This window comes from Neodiprion lecontei, chromosome 2, assembly GCF_021901455.1.
Source record: "Neodiprion lecontei isolate iyNeoLeco1 chromosome 2, iyNeoLeco1.1, whole genome shotgun sequence".
NCBI classification, from domain to species: Eukaryota; Metazoa; Arthropoda; class Insecta; order Hymenoptera; family Diprionidae; genus Neodiprion; species Neodiprion lecontei.
Window position 1 is genome coordinate 403,719 of NC_060261.1, and position 17,427 is coordinate 421,145.

The window sequence follows — 17,427 nt, forward strand, 5'->3', positions numbered from 1 at the left end:
TATTTTTTGGCAGTAACACTTGATCCATTGCTCACAGCGTATTCGATTTGCGCGCAATCGATTCCTCTTGCAAAATTACGTCGGAATAGTGCGTGAAAGAATTTATTCCGGCACTTTTCGAAATCGCGAAAATTTTCACCAAAAATGCAAAGGGGTTAGCCTTACTTTTCCTTCATTTTTTGACCGAAAAATGTTTGGTCTCAGATTCGATTCGTATGACTCGTTCCTGACTAATTGGACCACCAGAAACTCGGAAAACGCAGCGAAAACAGCGTTGGATCAATAGGAAAGAAATTACGAATGAAAAAGCACCTGCTGAAAAATGTCGAAAACACAGGTTCTTGTTTTTTGGCTGTAACATTTGATCCGTTGATCGCAGCGTATTGGAACTGCACCCAATCGATTTCTCTCGCAAAATTACGTCGGAATAGTGCGTGAAAGAATTTATTCCGGCATTTTTCAAAATCGCGAAAATTTTCACCAAAAATGCAAAGGGGTTAGCCTTACTTTTTCTTCATTTTTCGAGCCGAAAATTTTTGGTCGCACATTCGATTCGTATGACTCTTTCCTGACTAATTGGACCACCAGAAACTCAGAAAACGCAGCGAAAACAGCGTTGGATCAATAGGAAAGAAATTACGAATGAAAAAGCACCTGCTGAAAAATGTCGAAAACACAGGTTCTTGTTTTTTGGCTGTAACATTTGATCCGTTGATCGCAGCGTATTGGAACTGCACCCAATCGATTTTTCTCGCAAAATTACGTCGGAATAGTGCGTGAAAGAATTTATTCCGGCACTTTTCAAAATCGCGAAAATATTTGCCAAAAATGCGAAGGGTTAGCCTTACTTTTTCTTCATTTTTGCAGCCGAAAATTTTTGGTTTCAGATTCGATTCGTATGACCCTTTGTAGGCTTATCCGAGCCTCAGGATCGTAAGAAAGACATCGAAGATAGCAAAGGATTATCAGCAATGAAATTACCAAGCATTCCAAGAACGGCATTCAAAGTGGCGTTCGACCAACAGCTGACAAAATGCGCAGAGTATTCGGGGAAATTTATGTGTTAATTGGTTTTAATACGGGTTTTGTGAATAGCAACATTATAATATGTATATTGAACACTTCAGATATACATTGCACCTGTGTGTAAGGACAGACCTTGAAATATACTCTTAAACTATACAAATATCCATCTCATATGACATTTCTCGTATTCGGCCTAAAGTAATGTATTTTGTACTTCGGTATTCTCACATTCTCTTTGTCTTTCACATTAATTAATACCATTCGACCACTTGTAAGTACTGTGCACTGACACTGACACAACACCCGGAACACTTGTACTAGAATTACGGCATATTGAATAAACTATTTCTGAATTGGAACGAAAACTTTGTAGTTATGTCCTTCTCATTTTCCTTCCCCTTCGTTCTGAAGATCCGGCACGATTTGGATATTTTTTGGCAGTAACACTTGATCCATTGCTCACAGCGTATTCGATTTGCGCGCAATCGATTCCTCTTGCAAAATTACGTCGATACGGTGTATTACAGAATCAGTCTGCCGGTCGGGTGGAGGGGGGAGTCGGCGGTTGGGCAGGGGTGGGAGGTACAAAGTGTCCACTGGTGTCCATCTCATTACATACAACATAACATCCTGTTGAAAAACAATTATAAGAGACTGTGCGCGAAATAAGTCTATGGACTACCGTGTTATGGACTCTACCGGCAGAGCACTATCTGTATATTTGCCAGGATAAAGTGATAGCACAAACGTGACGTAATAAAACATTCATGAGACCAAAACAGGAAAGTTGAAAATGGCAACTACACAATATTTCACAGTGATCATATCGAAATTTCACCGTTCGTATTTGAAAACTATTTTGTGTTCAAATTTCAGCCATTACAACAACTAACAATCGATGTTGAGGTTACGTCATCCTACCCGTAACGATGCCGTAAGCACTCGGCCCGTGGTAAGCATGTACTGTAAAGATACTACCGAATCCAAAAACATTGAGCTCTGTCACTTGCATCACCGTTTCATTGGACTTTGTTGTATGACAAGCATAGGCTGATAAAAGTTTGGAATAAGCCTCATTGTATACGTATACGTTGCATTTTAGCGCATACGTACTTATGTCAGTACATGTGAAGCCAAGTTCCAATATGGTTGACATTAGAAGTCAGAATGATTCTGAGTATGACAAGAAATTCGAGCAAGACCCGGGTCATAGATGTGGAACTGGTGCTTCCACTCCATCCTCTCTGTCTGATTATATCACTAGTGACGCCGATGACAGTTCTGACGGTAGATGTGCCGCACCATTTACATTGAGATCCATTGAAACGCAACTCGTTTTGACAAGGGTAAGTCTTTGGTATTATGAATGCTCAAATTTATCAATGCAATAGAAAATGCTTAGAATCATTTACCATTTTATGATGTGATCGATACAATCAATATGTGACAGGATGCCACGCCAACGGATCTGCGGGAAATGGTCAAACGTTGTAAAGAAATGGTGATGGAAAGTGCAGAATGCAGTGAAGAACGCAAGTGGCTCGTCAGACGTCTCATTGAATTACGTCTGCGGGCTCAAGAACTAAGAGAAGTATCCGTTGAGAATCTACTAGAAACCTGCGTTATTCTAGGACATCATTTGGCACCGCAAAAAAATCATGCAGTCACATACGGGCCAATTTATTGCGATAATTGCAGTGCTGCTGTGTGGACAATGCTTCAATCCTGGTATATGTGTAATGGTAAGATCGCAGTTATGAATTATAATTAATCATTCGAGCATTGGGGCTTGAAGCGATATATTTGTTTATTTCAGTTGTTTATAATTAGCCATCATTTTTCAATGATCAAATTCGATGTCAAAGTATTATTTTGCCTTCTACAATACTGTATATAAATTTTTGTAAATGTTGATATCAAACCAATAGTATTACGTTTAAGATTGTGGATTTTGCTGTCATGCGAAGTGTCTAACCGCCACCTGCCGAGTCTGTGCGCATATTGTTGCCAGTGAAGCTGGTGGATATACATTTACGAAGGATATATGCCCCGAGCGTGGTCTCTCAGCACAGTTGTACAGATGCGCCGAATGCAATGCCAGCATAACGTTTAGTAAGCAAGTAAAATCTAATGCATGCACATCTAAGATGATGGTTTGACTTAATAGTAAATTAAAGTTACCTATTGATTAATACATCAGATTGCAATGATGAACTCAAAAGAATCGGATTGATTCCGTTCAGACATTATAGTGCAATAAATTACTTCCGTAGATAAATTGATACATTGTTTGTTCCTGCAAGCTTTCACCAAAGGATTATTTCTGTCGTGTTTTGGAAGTCCCTTCAAATACACAGGTATACGCTAAGGGTTGCATAACTGTTGCATTTAACACGTTAAATTTGAAATGATGTATGCTTGTATCTTGTTAATCCGATATACTTGTTTCAGTTGATTTCACACAGAATTTGACTGTTGATATAATAGTTTGGTATTCTTTTGTTAGAGGCTGCCTGGATAGAACCACGCCTTTGCGACTATACTGGGTTGTATTATTGTCAACGCTGCCATTGGAATACTACTGCTCCCATACCTGCCCGCATAATTCGAAATTGGGATATGGAACCTCGAAAGGTGTCTCGAGCAGCTGCTCAGCTATTGGAAATTCTAGAACAGCGTCCAGTCTTGAATCTAGAGCAGCTAAATCCAAAATTGTTCACATTGGTTCCAGATTTGTCACTGGTCAAGGTATAATTGACGTTTTGTGTAGCATGAAATGAAAATACTTGAAATTGTGATTGTGTGATGAATATCACACAATTGTAGGCGATCCATGTCAACTCGACAAAGTCCTGATTCTCATATTTTTATTTTGCCCGAAATTTTTTGCGGGTGTAGGTTAACCTCAAAAATACTTGAATAGATTTTTTTTCAATTTTTCTGAAAAATCCGTCTTTGGCATTAATTTTTGAAAGTCGTCAAAAAACGTCTTAAGGAAAAATCTGAAAAAAATACCAGGAATAGCACATTTTATTTCGATCACTTTGGCACATTAAGACCCACGATAGTAAACAATTGGTCGACTTGACGTGGAATGCCCTGTAAGTATCAGGTTTCCTCATTTTAATTTATACTTTTATTTTAGAAGCTACGTGAAGAATTGCAGATGATTAAACGGTACTTGGTATTTTGCCCAAATGCAGATAACGAAGGATTGCCATGGCGTGCTGGCTTGCGGTCACACATGGTAGAAAATTCCGGCAGCTACGCAATCAAAGATTTGATCGATCTTCAGAATGGAACGCTTATAGAGGAAATTCGAGCTGCGCATGATGCTATGCGTAAACATGTCGCAGAAAACTGTGATTTGTGTAGAGCAAGGTTAGTAAAAATGCATTTGCCAGAGTATTTACCATATTTAATCAATACGTATCCAATTCTCAAAACGTATCTTTCCGATAATATTTAACATCAATTTATTGCACTATGCTGTCATCTTTCATTATTTATTTTACACCACAGGGGGCATTTGTGCGAGTTATGCGGTAATGATGAGGTGATATATCCTTGGGATGCTGGTTCGTTTTCATGTCCTGAGTGTTCGACGGTCTATCACCGTGCTTGTTGGGCAAAGCGCAATCATCATTGTTCAAAATGTTCTCGTATTCAGAAGCGACTTGCTTTAAACCAATGGCAGGGAGACGGTAACTTGCAGGTTTCCACACAAATAGATGAGACGAAAGGTACTTCCGAGTTCACAGTTTCTCAAATGATTATCGACAACCCTAAAATATAAGCAGAAGGTTAGCTAACATCGCACGAAGCAGGAACCCTAAACTTAATCTACTGTTTAAGGGATAATGCAGTCGGACCAAACATATAAGATGTCCTAGAACTGAATGCAGAGAATAATAGAGAGTGCTAAGCTACGTGAATTCACTGAGAAATTTACCTGTAGAACATGTGGTCTCTGAAACAGCATTGGCGAGATACGACTGATTAAACAGTCGCGCCTGGTAGATGAACATCTTCGAGTCAATGCTTCAGTTTCTACTTCATCGAGCTCAACTGTGTATCCAAGTTAGACGACGTAACTTCGAGATCTTCTTCTAACGAGAGGTTTTTTTAATAAAATTTGACACTAAAAATACTTTTGTTTGAAATTGAGAGCGCCTAGCGCGACTTTTTAACCGTTCATATTTTGCAAACGTTGCTCTGTAGATAACATGTTCTCTACGTCAATTTAGTCATCTGGACATCTACTATTAATCTTTTAAATTTCTGCATTTGTTTTGTTAGTTCTGGAGCACACTGTATACGACCTTTGCTTGTTTAGTGTTATATATATACGCAGCATTTTTCTTGAAATGTGTCTTTCCAAGCCATACTGTCATCAGCTGCGCGAATAAATCCACAAATTTTTCCTGAGCCAAGTATAGCAGACAAATGCTCTTGGGTAAATGTGCATGCGTGTACAGGCAGTGACCGTGTGGCTTCGAAAGACACATTTCAAAACAGATTCACCGTATAAAGTTACCTTACTTTGTGTATATAATTATTTCGCGTGGTTCTAAAGCTCTACAATTGTCCCCACTTAGACATTCTGAATCTAAAGTACACATTGTACTGTGCAGAGGGGCCGTCCGTAAACTACATAATCTCAGGGCAGTGTTATGTATGTCTTGTTACAGGAGAGGGGGAGGGCAGTTTCAGAGCCTCTATTACATAACTCTACAAATTGAAAAAGTACGAACTAATTATTTTGATATACACTACTCTATGCACGTATAAAAGTAGTGCTTTTTTCTCATGAAACTTTTTAACTATCTGTTATATGAATTTTGTGTAGAATAATTTGATATAGGCCCAGTCGGTGTAGTATTGGTGCATGCTTATCGCGATTTTAACGTGCTATAATTCATAAGGTCATGGGGTGTTGAAAGAATAAATTATCATAGATTCGATAAAGGGACTTCTGGTTTATTGGTTGTTTTAACTCAAAGATGTTAATACAGCTGAAAAAATTCTTTTCTCGCAATCAGTCGAACAAAAATTAGTCCAGTAAAAAAGTGCAGTCGTAACGTGTGTTTATCTCGTGGCAGTTTGTTGATAATCCCTGAGTATGTTATAATATGTACAGTGAGTATATACTTTGATCTGGACTTTCATAACATTTTTCAGAGAAGCTTTCGAGGAACTTGAGTAACTAGTCATGTCACCGCCATCGGTTTCATTGAGCAACAGTGTAGCCGAGGTTGAGAAAATCAACTACGCACATCACGGAACGAAATACAGATTTTGACAAGATAATCTGCTAATTTGCCTGGCCCAGCTACATGCCGTAAAGCACCCCCTGCCATAAATATTTAAATCTGGCACATTATGAGTGATTGATTGTATAGATACTAAGAACACAAAGTTCATTGAATTCTGAACAAAACTTCAACTCAGGGATGATAATGGGAAAAAGAAAAACGTGGAATACTATTGTAAAAACTAATTTTATTCATAACATTATATCAAAAAATGCTGAAACATTCCTTTTTTATTAACCTAAACTCTTATACGCACATGTCCTTCATAGAGAAATGTATAGCGTTTATGTACCAATTATGTAATGCGACCTAAATGTTAGAATTGTGGAAGGCCTGAATAATAGAGTTTATACTCTCATAGGTTCCCATGAAAAATCCGAAAATACCTATTACTATAATCAGGATATCCTTGGCAAAGGTACAGATGCTAAGGGTCGAGTCCTGCCAGCCTACTACCATCTCGATGATCGGAGGAAATAGTAACGCCAACGCGGTACTACTTACAGCACCCACCAAAGATATGACTAGGTCGAGTCGGGGGATAGCCGCTGCCAGGGCGACTGCGGCCGAGAGAAACAATGGTTGTTATAAATTATTATAATTGCAGATTCAACTGCCAATAATATTTTTACATTATATGTTGATAATTGCATGATGCGGTCTTTTCTAGTTAATCTGTATTACCTACATTTTAAAAATTCGTCTGTAGGTATTACCGACGCCGCGACGGCGAGGATTCGGTTAACGGGGACGCCAACTCACCTTGAGTCGACACGACTGTGCCTCTCCTGTGGATTTACATCCATCTTCAGTGCGAAAAGTGGCCTGATTTACCGAATCCTCACGGTATACCTCTTCGTATATTATACATGTATAATCATGCGTGTACACGTACAATATATCGCATGCGGGAATTTTTGTCATAATATAATATGCATACATATATCATACGAGGATTTCTCGAAGCAGGCTTTTCAAGCCGCTTGAGGTGACTTCGTGCCGTGTGTATGTTAACCGAGTAGTTCTCATCTACTAGTTGGCTTGAACCGTAAGTGTAGAAGTCCCGCTTCGACAAATCCTCTGCCTACATAAGGAATATACTTGAAAGATTAGCGACAGTTACCGCTATCCATCACTCTACGGACTACCGAACACGCACACGAATAATTCTCCGTACCTGGAGGCATACTTACACGTAAAAATGCAGAGAGCTGACCGAAAGGCAATCTCAGCAACAGCAGGACTTCGAAAAGGCCCAAATTTATTAATTATCAACGGCCACATAATTTCAACAGGCACGTAAAATTGTAGGGCATATGAGAACAGTATTCCCAAGCAGATGGCTATTTTAATGCACTGGGATAATCTGCGGAAAATAAAGAAAACCTTACACGTGGCCTGGTATTACGTACAACGATAAAAATAATTTTGCATCTAATTTTGAACTCACATTTGCTTTTTGTCAAGATTTAGGGTCACGGATCCTTCAACGAGATCACCATACTTGAGATAAGCTAGAAAACCTGTCGAAACAAACATGACTGACACTAGAACCATCCCTACGTTCAATACACCCAGGGGTTTGTCAAAGTTGCGAGGCTTCTTCATCTCATTCTTCAAAGGCAATACCTGCGCGACGCATTAAAATTACACACGGTATTGAATGAAACACTACTTTCAGACACGCGATGTTAATCGCATATGTGTCTTCTTGTAGAACTCTGATAAACGAGAGTACTTTGCAATTTGATGGTTTGATTGTCAAATTCGGCGGACAAGTCGTTAAAAATTTTAGTCACAAGGCCCGATATTGTATAAACTATAAACTTCAATTAAATTTTCGCCGCAGTATATCATATATGCAGTACATTATCTACATAATATTCGCGCTGGAAGCTTTCTTACTGTGCACGGGTTGCTCTGCAATTGGGTACGTAAATTCGTATCGCCTTTCGTCTTTACGAACATATTGTAGTAGGTAATATGCCTCACGTTATTCATCATGCGCCATTGGTACACTGATAATTACTCACCAGACTGATACCTTCGAAAGAGTAGATAACCGTGCTAAAGAACAACGGAAGTGTATTCCAAGATGCGATGTATTTACGTTCCCGTGTAATCGATGGCAAGTCGTACGATAAAAGGTAGATCGTGCAAGCGTATCCTCCCACCATAAGGAAATTCGCAACCGAGGATATCGGGATCATGTATTCTAGATTCCGCACCCAAGTAGTGAGAAGTATTGGAATAAGCACCACAGCCATGTGCACATGCACGTCCCATTCTAGTCCGTGTACGTCCATCACCTATCGAACGGATGCCATGCACTCAGATATGTCGAACTTGTAAACGAGGCATAGAAACTAGTGTTTTTAATTCTCGTGTACGGGCTACAGCTTACTCAACGATATTCAAGATATTCCACAATCACCTTTCTTTCGATTTGAATATAAGCAGTTACTGTCGCCGTACTTATTTGCAATTCGAACGCAATCTATTCTTCGAAAGTAGAATATTCCTAAATTTCACTCAGATAAAAATAAGTATTGGGTTGTTCCAACAAATCTGTTCTATTTGCGAACTGTGTTACACAGATACAATGAGGATATATTGCAACTCCCATACTTGTATACAGTGGGGCTTTTCACGTGAACTGATTCGGCCACCTCTAGACTTCGAAACCTTCGATTTTGTTACATTGTTTGTAAGTGAGAGAACCGTCCTCGATTTTTGTCAAAACCTTTCGGTTTCCTGTACGGAAGTTCTTAAGAGTCGAAATTTGGCGGTGTACCAAATTCGAGAATTTTCGATCCGTGGATTTATTTCGAGCTGAAATATCGTGTGAACGAAAACAAGATTTTGATTGATGAACCGGCTTTTAAACATTATATTTCACTTTGAATAAACTCTTCCCATAGATGGAAGAATCCGATTTCACGTGCATTCCCGTGTACCGCAGAGAAAAAATATAAATATTTCAAATTATTTTGTGGTAAGTGGAAGTCGAACTTTTTAGTCTCCGGGAAGACTTTATTGAATATGAGAAAAATGCGTAGAATCGGGAAAAAAATTCGACACTTTCATAAATATCGTGATTTGTGATAAAACGATAAAAAGTGTAATAACATTTCTTGGTAAATGGGAATCAAATTTCTCCATTTGGAGGGAGACAAAAAATTTGTGTAATTCCAAAAAAGCATTTCAAAATTTTTCAAAACAACAATACTGAGCAAATTTTGGCTTTTCCTTTGAAAATACAACGATAATTCATAAAATTACGATGCATTATTTCTCAAAACGTTGTATTCAAGACGAAACAGTAGTAAAATATTCTCGAATTTCATGAACCGCCAAATTTTGTCTCCTAAGACTTCCGGAACGGAGATACGAACAATTCTGACAAAGACTAAGAATATAGTTACTTCTCGGCTGGTGTAACTAATCCCTAAAAGAAAACAAAATCGAAGGTGACGAGGTCTGAAGGTGGCCCAGTTCAAGTCGTAAGCCCCGTATATAATGAATACACGGTAATTAGACCATAGTCGTTATACTCGCCTGTTTCACGTTTGAAGAAATGAATACAAAGTAAACGCAACAAAATCCTAGTTGCGTCGTACATAGGAATAAGTTGACCAACTTTCTGGAACAAGTAATAATAATAAATGAACGAGCTATGTTATAAATTCGAACGAATATACGTGCAGACATAAGGCAGATGGTACCACGCGTTTGTTATTCTCGTAGACCGGGTATACTACCTATGGCCCATTTCGCCAATTACCGGCAAACGAGCTGTCGGTTATACGATACATTTACTCAACGACATATCGGAATTGCAGCCAAACCAAAATTTTGGCACCTGCTGATCGATTACCGATAATTGGCGCGCATGCAGGCCCTATTACATACATGTATTTATAGAATGATGATCAACTATATTACTAAAGCTTGCATAATACCTGTAACGTACTTCTGAATTGGTACCGACGATTTATAGTTCAGAGAATACCTGCTAGCTATGCAATGTGCAGCGTTGGTATATCAATTACCTCATTGTGGTGGAATATTTCCGCAACTTGAGCGGCCCTGTAGCGAAACATAGTTCCACGGTTCCGGCAAAGCCCGGATTTTGCACAGCATCGTTCCCGAGCCGCCTAGACATTTCTTCGCTGCAACGAAGCTTTGCACGACATTTGTAAAAAATAATATAATCGCGCAGCACGGAAGTAAATTTCAATCAGACCAAAGATTATTGGTGTCGTAGACATATGTATAACATAGGTATGTACGACTACCTGATCGAGTAGCTTGTCATCCACTCACCAAGATGTGTTGAGCATGGACACATATAACGCCAAGGATTATGGTCAACGGTGGTGCCAGTATCAGACCGGCATTTTTATAGGCATCTCCAAGGGCGAACATTCCAGCACCGACGTTACCTTTGAATAGATGCATCAGCGTCCCTATGTAACTGAAGCCAAATGTATGTACACGCCGTTATGCGTCGTTTTCGATTTCAACTTCTTTTTTAAGGGGCGCGGGGCACAACTTGGTCGGTCTAAAATCACAACTATTTTTAGAAGTTTTTTTTTTTTTTTTTTAAAACGAGTACACTCGGAGAAATTTGAGTTCGAGAGCTTTATTATTTATAGTTTCAAGAAGATTTTGGAATTTTTTCATTGGAATGATAACAACATGGCGGCATTGCGCATGTAAGTAGCGAACGACCTCGCTTTTATTCCGGTGGCGCAGATTCCTCGGTCAATTTTTATCCGATTGACTTGAAATTTTGATACAATCTGTAAAACTTGTTCAACGATTTGAACTAACGGCAAAATTTTTGTATTTCAATCCCAAAATTTTTTTACACAAATTTTTTCAACGATTTTTCTGTCGAAAAATGAAATTTTTCGTTCATAATCGTATGTATTTGAAGAGAAAAAATTTCTGTATATTTGGGTTACGAGATCGAATTCGAAAAGTTGTTTTTAAATCAAAAGAATGTTTTCTATCTGTTACAAGTTGGACTGCAGCGATGTCAGGAGATGCGCCACCGCAAAAGCCCTCGAATTCGGAGTCGTTCGCTACGAATATGCGCCATGCCGCCATTTTCTTATTAATTTCAATAACAAAGTTCGAAAGTGTTCTTGAAACTATGAAAAATAACGCCCCGAAACTCTGGTAGCTTTAGGTGCTTTCGATTTCTTGAAAAAAAAAAAAAAAAAAAAACTCCTAAAACTAGGCATGATTTTAGACCCTCCAAGTTGTAGTCCGCCCTTGGGCCCTTCTTGAAGTGCACCCCCTTAATATGGCAATTTATGACATAATTCACGTTGAATAGGTACTCACGAGGTTGGATGGTCGACCTTGACGCTCTGAGGACTCGCTCCGCCGCCTGAAGCATTATTCCCTTTGTGCGTGGAAACGACCATAATCGGATCCTTCGATTGAAACTCTCCGTACTCATCGTTACTATTATACAGTACACACATAGTTGGATGAGAATATGAGATATACCTTTTGTCTATGGGGCATTCCACGCCGACTCGGTAAACGGTTGACCATGACATTTTTAAATTTAACCAAGGATTTTTCCGACGTTAGTATGACTCCTGAAACGCTTCCGAAGAAAATGTTCAATCTTTTTACAATCGCTCGTATTTACCCTATGATTTTTGAAGACCAATATCAAAATCACTCAAATTGATTTTTATGGAACAAGAAAAAAAACATTCGATTTCCGAAATTAAACATTTTCACGCAAGGTTCGGAGTGGGTCCTACGTTTTTTCATATTTAAAAAAAAAATTTCTTCCATGTTTTTAATCGATTCTTCTATATTCATACGTGTTAAAAATCTACCACATTATATACCGCATCGGCGATTTGATTACTGATATTTCTTTATTGCTTCTCTGGTTCTAAAATTGACTCATAATTTGTTTAAAAATTTTTACAGTCGATTTTTAACATTTTATCAACGACAGCGTACGAGAATTATAACTAACTGCGGGATGATGTTGTGAGCTCGATTCTACACATACATTAGGTATACTCATACGTCGAAGGATCTCTGTATAAGTAGGATAATGAAAGATACTTGGTCAGAATTGAATTAATGAATCTCGAGTGGGTCGTTAATTAAGTACAATGACGATGAGAAAATAACCGATTTAACCAATCAGAACGACCGTTACGGATGGAGACGCGCAGATTTTTAGCTCACAATCAACCGTGGGATAGTCGCTAGTTGTACCTGACTGGTTTGGTGGTTTCTTCGAAGGTAGTTTCGTATCCATGGTTGGTGGCTGTTGAGCTTTTCACAGGTGGCATACTCCTCTGACTGCTGCGCAATTCCATTATCTGGAATTTTGAGGTGACAAGTTTGTCATGTCACACATGTTACACAACATGTATCGTTGATGATTCCAATTACACGCTATATCTTTCAAACGAATATTACGTAGGGTCTATATCACGAATATATCGATATATATTTCAATCGGGGTATCTGACAGTTGTAACATTTTATGTATAACTACAATTACAATGGAATAATCATTCATTGTTCGTGGTACGATACTACGTGTTTTCTGTGCTGACGTAAGCTATGGTTGGTAATAGAAAAAAAAAAAAATTACAATTATTGCGCAATCGCTACGACGAAGATATAAATTGTACAAGATGTCTTACACATTATTCTGACCCGAGTATTTATCCTGCAGCGTTAAACGGTTCATGCGACTTATCCCATATACGAGTTGAAATAAACAACGCATGTCGGTGTTGAAAATTTGAGATTACCAACTCAAATAAATGAGCACAATTTTTCCTCATCCAGAGATAGCATATCACATATGTTTATCTATAACAGACTTCATCTTAATTAAACTGGTATTTACCTTCACGTTTCTATAGTAATATACATAAAGATACGACATGTGTAATAGCCCACAATATCACTATTCTCTATGCTTATCTATTTCACATCAATCGGAGTACCGCAGTGTCAGAGCTATGTACGCAGTAAAAGACTTAAGAACCAGTTGAAAAACTTAAATTCCGTTACCCTCCAGACTAATTGTCGTAAAGTACGGGAACTTGTAGGCATGAAAATTCACGTTTGATGGGAAAAATTGCTCGTGGGATCAACAACGAAGTTCGATAGCAAATTATTTTTGAAATCGGATCGATCTGAATGACGATTCGTCAGATGCTGAAGGAAGCAATGCATTTACGAGCAATGCAAGTGGTACTGTATGCCAGATGATTGAAAGTTAATCGGAACGTCTGCGTGACCGGTACTTACAATTAGCTTCCCTTCGAACTTCTCTGTCGCACGACACAGAGTTTGCGCAAGTTATTATCATTCCCGTAATGTTTGTTTTCTATCGTTGTCATTTAAAAAAATACTGTTTACTCCGAAATGAAATTATTAAGCTGTACATCTACTTTTCAATTTCACAACTGATAATGTTGTGTATATATATATATATATATATATATTAGGGTGCTTTTTTTTTTGGACTATTTTTTTTTTCGGTCCCATCGTGAAATTTTGTTGGAAATACAACAAAAAAAATTCCCTGAAAGATTGAGCCCTTAATATTAATATTAAGTGCTCGCCCAAGGCATGTAAAGATTTCCCGCTTAAAATACACGTCAACTTTAATTTTTTTCTTTAAAACATCTACAGTTCAGAGGCATTCTATGGTGTAGTCTAGGACGTCGGTAGGTTTTCTTCGGAATGAAATGCTCTACAAAAGTGCTCATTGCGGTGAAGTCGTACGGGCCACCCAAACCCAATTTTTTCATGAAATTCTTGTCTTTTTTTACCCGTATCTCGTAAATAACAAGAGCTACAAAAAAAAATATTTAACAAATTTGTAGGAAATTTAATTTTCTACAAAAAACTTTCAGAAAACCAAATTGCTAACATCAGTATTTATTGAGATATTGGGCTTTTAAGGTGAGGAAGTATGGAATTTTCATGAATTATTGAGTTAAATTGTCGAATTATTGATTGTCGAATATTTTTTTGTTTTGTAGCTCTTGTAATTGTAATGATGTACAAATAATGTAATGTACAAATTTATTGAACATTTCTTTTTTTGTAGCTCTTGTCATTTACGAGATAGGGGCAAAAAAACAAGAATTTCATGAAAAAATTGGGTTTGGGTGGCCCGTACGACTTCACCGCAATGAGCACTTTTGTAGAGCATTTCATTCCGAAGAAAACCTACCGACGTCCTAGACTACACCATAGAATGCCTCTGAACTGTAGATGTTTTAAAGAAAAAAATTAAAGTTGACGTGTATTTTAAGCGGGAAATCTTGACATGCCTTGGGCGAGCACTTAATATTAATATTAAGGGCTTAATCTTTCAGGGAATTTTTTTTGTTGTATTTCCAATAAAATTTCGCGATGGGACCGAAAAAAAAAAAAATAGTCCAAAAAAAAAGCACCCTAATATATATATATATATATGTATATGTATACAGGGCAAACACCGCAAAATAATTTAAAAGTGAACGATATGCGTAGGTATGTGTTTTTTGTACGCTTATAAATTATACGTACTTTTTTATGGCGTGTTTAGAAAACAGTAGGTACTACAATCGCTACCGCCAAGAACGATATTAATGGCCCAAGTGATTGACAAGCCCGCGGCTGATGAAGATTTTCAATGACGCTTGTCATTTAGAATGCTTTTATACTTTCGTGCACTTTGCGTTGTCTGGTCTAAATTAAGCTCGTATCACGCCAGGAGACATTTGCAGCGCGCGTGCGGATCGCGTTCGTATATAAGCGCCATAATAGTGGCTGAAAATCGCAAAATTCAATACATGAATAGTGTTTCGAAAAAGTACCCTATGTAACAGTCAAACGAAAGTATTATCTCGCGCTCATTGCCGTCTCATTTCACTCGCTGTTCAAAATCATTTTCAGATATAATATTAAGTATCTAGTCACACTCGCGTGCAATGTTTACCTGTTCGTATTTACATGAAATCAAGCTACTTGCCCGTGTCGCGACTCGAAACAGTTCAGCTCTGTACTTCACGTGTTGTCTACTGTCTCGAAATCATATCCCGCGTGTCATTTATCTACGCATTCCCTCGCCTTTGTAAAACCTCAGTTGTCTCACTGATCTCTTGCGATACGGTTCTTATCGTGCATCTAAATAAACGAAGCATATCGTTTATTGTTTAACAAACATCATCTCTGGCTCGATGATCATCCCGCTTTACTCACTAGCCTGTCCGTTGTCGCTAATTCGCGGATCCTACGTCAATGATCCAGACTTATCGCTATTTCGCCAGACAAATAGGTAAACCTACGTGTAAAATTATGTTTTTAGGCGAATAAGTTTCTTCTTACCGTATTGTTCAATAGCACGTATCCGCGTGCGCAGCCAAAGATATATCCGCTGTCAGGGGTAATACGAGCGGACGGCTATCTTACGAATCTCTGCAATATCGTCGGAATTGCAACGATACTGTTAAAGATAACCGTATTAAGAGCGGCGAAGCCCGACTTTCAGGTAAAACCAGTTTTACGACGATCCCGCAGGTTTCGGATGAAAGTTGAGGCTACACGTATATGCGTATTGTATACGTATACACACATACATAATATCTATATAGTACGTAGGTATATCAAGGAGATTGTTATTTTCGATGGAAAATTACGTTTTCACCTAGTTTGGTTCAAGAGGCTAAGTTATATGTACACCTACCTCGTATAATATTATCGAGACACGTTCTTCGTGTGTCCGTAAGGTGTGACTTGGAATGCTCTTCGCACTGCAAACTTACAATTACGAAAGTAAGAATATTTCATCGAACAAGAATTACCAATGTACGTTTAATAACGGTGCGCCGAAAGCATACATTACGTTATTTATTACCTTTATGCCGCGACAGGCCAAGAGCGAATGGGAAAGACTTGTAGTCAGGTATGCGTGTGCTTTCAATTTAACGAATATCAGTCAGTGAGCGACAAAAACAAGGAATTCGAAAGTCTTGACGAAGGACGTACATATACTCGCACGGCTCAGATTCTGCACATTCTTATAACAAATCTTTGAGCTGTTTAACAGAAAAGATTAATTTTCACTTATAAATTATACGAATACCAGCCGCGATCAGCCGCTCGGCAAACATTCTAGTCTTCGCTAAACTTACGTTTGAAAGAAAAATTATATTTGCGCTTTACCTCGCGTATTAGATAACACTGGTTTTACAGGTATTTTATTAGCCCGACTGTTGATTTATTATGCTTTGAAATTGACCGGAATGGACGGTGAATCATTCAGAACGCACTGTTTGCACAACTGCGGACGTTTATTTTTAAATCACTCTCCAAGACCGTGGACCCAGATTGGCTGAGCAATAAATCCGACATATCGCGCTTCAGCACCACACTGACCGCAGCCAGAACCAAAACGTTCCTAAAATGATTATGCCCTAGTCGTTATCTATACGTACAATAGAAGTCGCGCGCCAGTGATATATGTACACGCTGTACCGTCGCCTACAGGCACAATACTAATTATTAATATACCAGGTATCATTCCTATACGTGTCTCAGCGTCTGCCTGGCACTTTCATTAACCGCACATTCTTGAATTTATACACCGAATTGTGTCGGTACGATACGACGTATAACGAACTTTTTAAAAGAAAGCTTCGAAGGACAAGAAATTGCTGCCAAGATTTATCGAAATGCTACATTTCCGTTGAACCACAGCGAGAGATACTGACTTGAGAATCGTAGTTGGTCGCGTGGTCGACTTGAGCTTAAGAATCAATGACAATAAGAGACGTTGCAGCGACTGACTGAATTTTTGTCGCCCCACCTGCAGAGCATTCACTTTAAAAATACGCGCGGTTGTTGGGTCACGTACTACTGCTTCGGTGTAAGCAGACCTGTCCATGTATGTCCATGTACGAGTGCAGGTGCTGCGTCTTTGTAAGCGCAACAACTTGTGTAGAAAGTGCACTGATCGTGAATATCACGATCAATTGTTGATCATATTGCCGGTTGTAAGATTCCTTTCCGATTACATCGTACAGCT

General features: G+C 38.5%; 2 protein-coding genes across 31 annotated transcripts; one reads left to right on the plus strand and one right to left on the minus strand.

Annotated features, from left to right (window-relative positions):
- The first annotated feature begins 1,602 nt into the window (after positions 1 to 1,602).
- LOC107220446 (differentially expressed in FDCP 8 homolog) lies at positions 1,603 to 9,993 on the plus strand. 11 transcript variants are annotated; one of them, XM_046731402.1, is made up of 13 exons: positions 1,605 to 1,808; positions 1,903 to 1,978; positions 2,129 to 2,372; positions 2,477 to 2,768; positions 2,968 to 3,138; positions 3,300 to 3,383; positions 3,533 to 3,774; positions 4,172 to 4,407; positions 4,549 to 4,769; positions 5,625 to 5,772; positions 6,208 to 6,515; positions 6,703 to 6,922; positions 7,051 to 9,993. In XM_046731402.1, the coding sequence occupies exons 3-10, from the start codon at positions 2,142 to 2,144 to the stop codon at positions 5,753 to 5,755; spliced, it is 1,608 nt and encodes a 535-aa protein (XP_046587358.1). In that variant the 5' UTR covers positions 1,605 to 1,808; positions 1,903 to 1,978; positions 2,129 to 2,141; the 3' UTR covers positions 5,756 to 5,772; positions 6,208 to 6,515; positions 6,703 to 6,922; positions 7,051 to 9,993. The 11 variants fall into 11 exon arrangements, with proteins under 11 accessions (XP_046587359.1, XP_046587358.1, XP_046587362.1 ...); XM_046731407.1 differs by adding an exon at positions 4,882 to 5,145 and having other exon boundaries at positions 1,606 to 1,978; positions 5,718 to 5,772; XM_046731403.1 differs by having other exon boundaries at positions 1,603 to 1,978; positions 4,175 to 4,407.
- LOC107220437 (proton-coupled amino acid transporter 1) lies at positions 4,228 to 17,170 on the minus strand. 20 transcript variants are annotated; one of them, XM_046731429.1, is made up of 13 exons: positions 16,258 to 16,907; positions 16,087 to 16,160; positions 15,729 to 15,986; positions 12,603 to 12,709; positions 11,697 to 11,819; positions 10,668 to 10,818; positions 10,394 to 10,524; positions 9,900 to 9,984; positions 8,375 to 8,650; positions 7,792 to 7,970; positions 7,535 to 7,707; positions 6,728 to 6,901; positions 4,228 to 4,811 (listed from the first exon to the last, which is right to left on the minus strand). In XM_046731429.1, exons 4-13 carry the CDS (start codon positions 12,704 to 12,706, stop codon positions 4,792 to 4,794), a joined length of 1,416 nt encoding a protein of 471 aa, XP_046587385.1. In that variant the 5' UTR covers positions 12,707 to 12,709; positions 15,729 to 15,986; positions 16,087 to 16,160; positions 16,258 to 16,907; the 3' UTR covers positions 4,228 to 4,791. The 20 variants fall into 20 exon arrangements, with proteins under 20 accessions (XP_046587385.1, XP_046587388.1, XP_046587373.1 ...); XM_046731417.1 differs by lacking the exon at positions 4,228 to 4,811 and adding an exon at positions 16,914 to 17,107 and having other exon boundaries at positions 6,509 to 6,901; positions 16,258 to 16,800; XM_046731421.1 differs by lacking the exon at positions 4,228 to 4,811 and having other exon boundaries at positions 6,509 to 6,901; positions 16,258 to 16,438; positions 16,566 to 16,907.
- Between the last annotated feature and the right edge of the window lie 257 nt (positions 17,171 to 17,427).

Bases quoted from the DNA above. Each gene is read 5' to 3' on its own strand.
- LOC107220446 (XM_046731401.1), top strand. From the start codon at position 2,142: ATGTCAGTACATGTGAAGCCAAGTTCCAATATGGTTGACATTAGAAGT. The intron at 3,384-3,532 runs GTATACGCTAAG...TTCTTTTGTTAG, and splicing joins AAGTCCCTTCAAATACACAG to AGGCTGCCTGGATAGAACCA. The intron at 4,770-5,624 runs GTACTTCCGAGT...GTCCCCACTTAG, and splicing joins ACAAATAGATGAGACGAAAG to ACATTCTGAATCTAAAGTAC.
- LOC107220437 (XM_046731427.1), bottom strand. From the start codon at position 12,706: ATGGAATTGCGCAGCAGTCAGAGGAGTATGCCACCTGTGAAAAGCTCA. The intron at 11,820-12,602 runs GTACAACTAGCG...ACTGTATAATAG, and splicing joins GAAACCACCAAACCAGTCAG to TAACGATGAGTACGGAGAGT. The intron at 9,985-10,393 runs GTAATTGATATA...TACTTGTTCCAG, and splicing joins AAATATTCCACCACAATGAG to AAAGTTGGTCAACTTATTCC.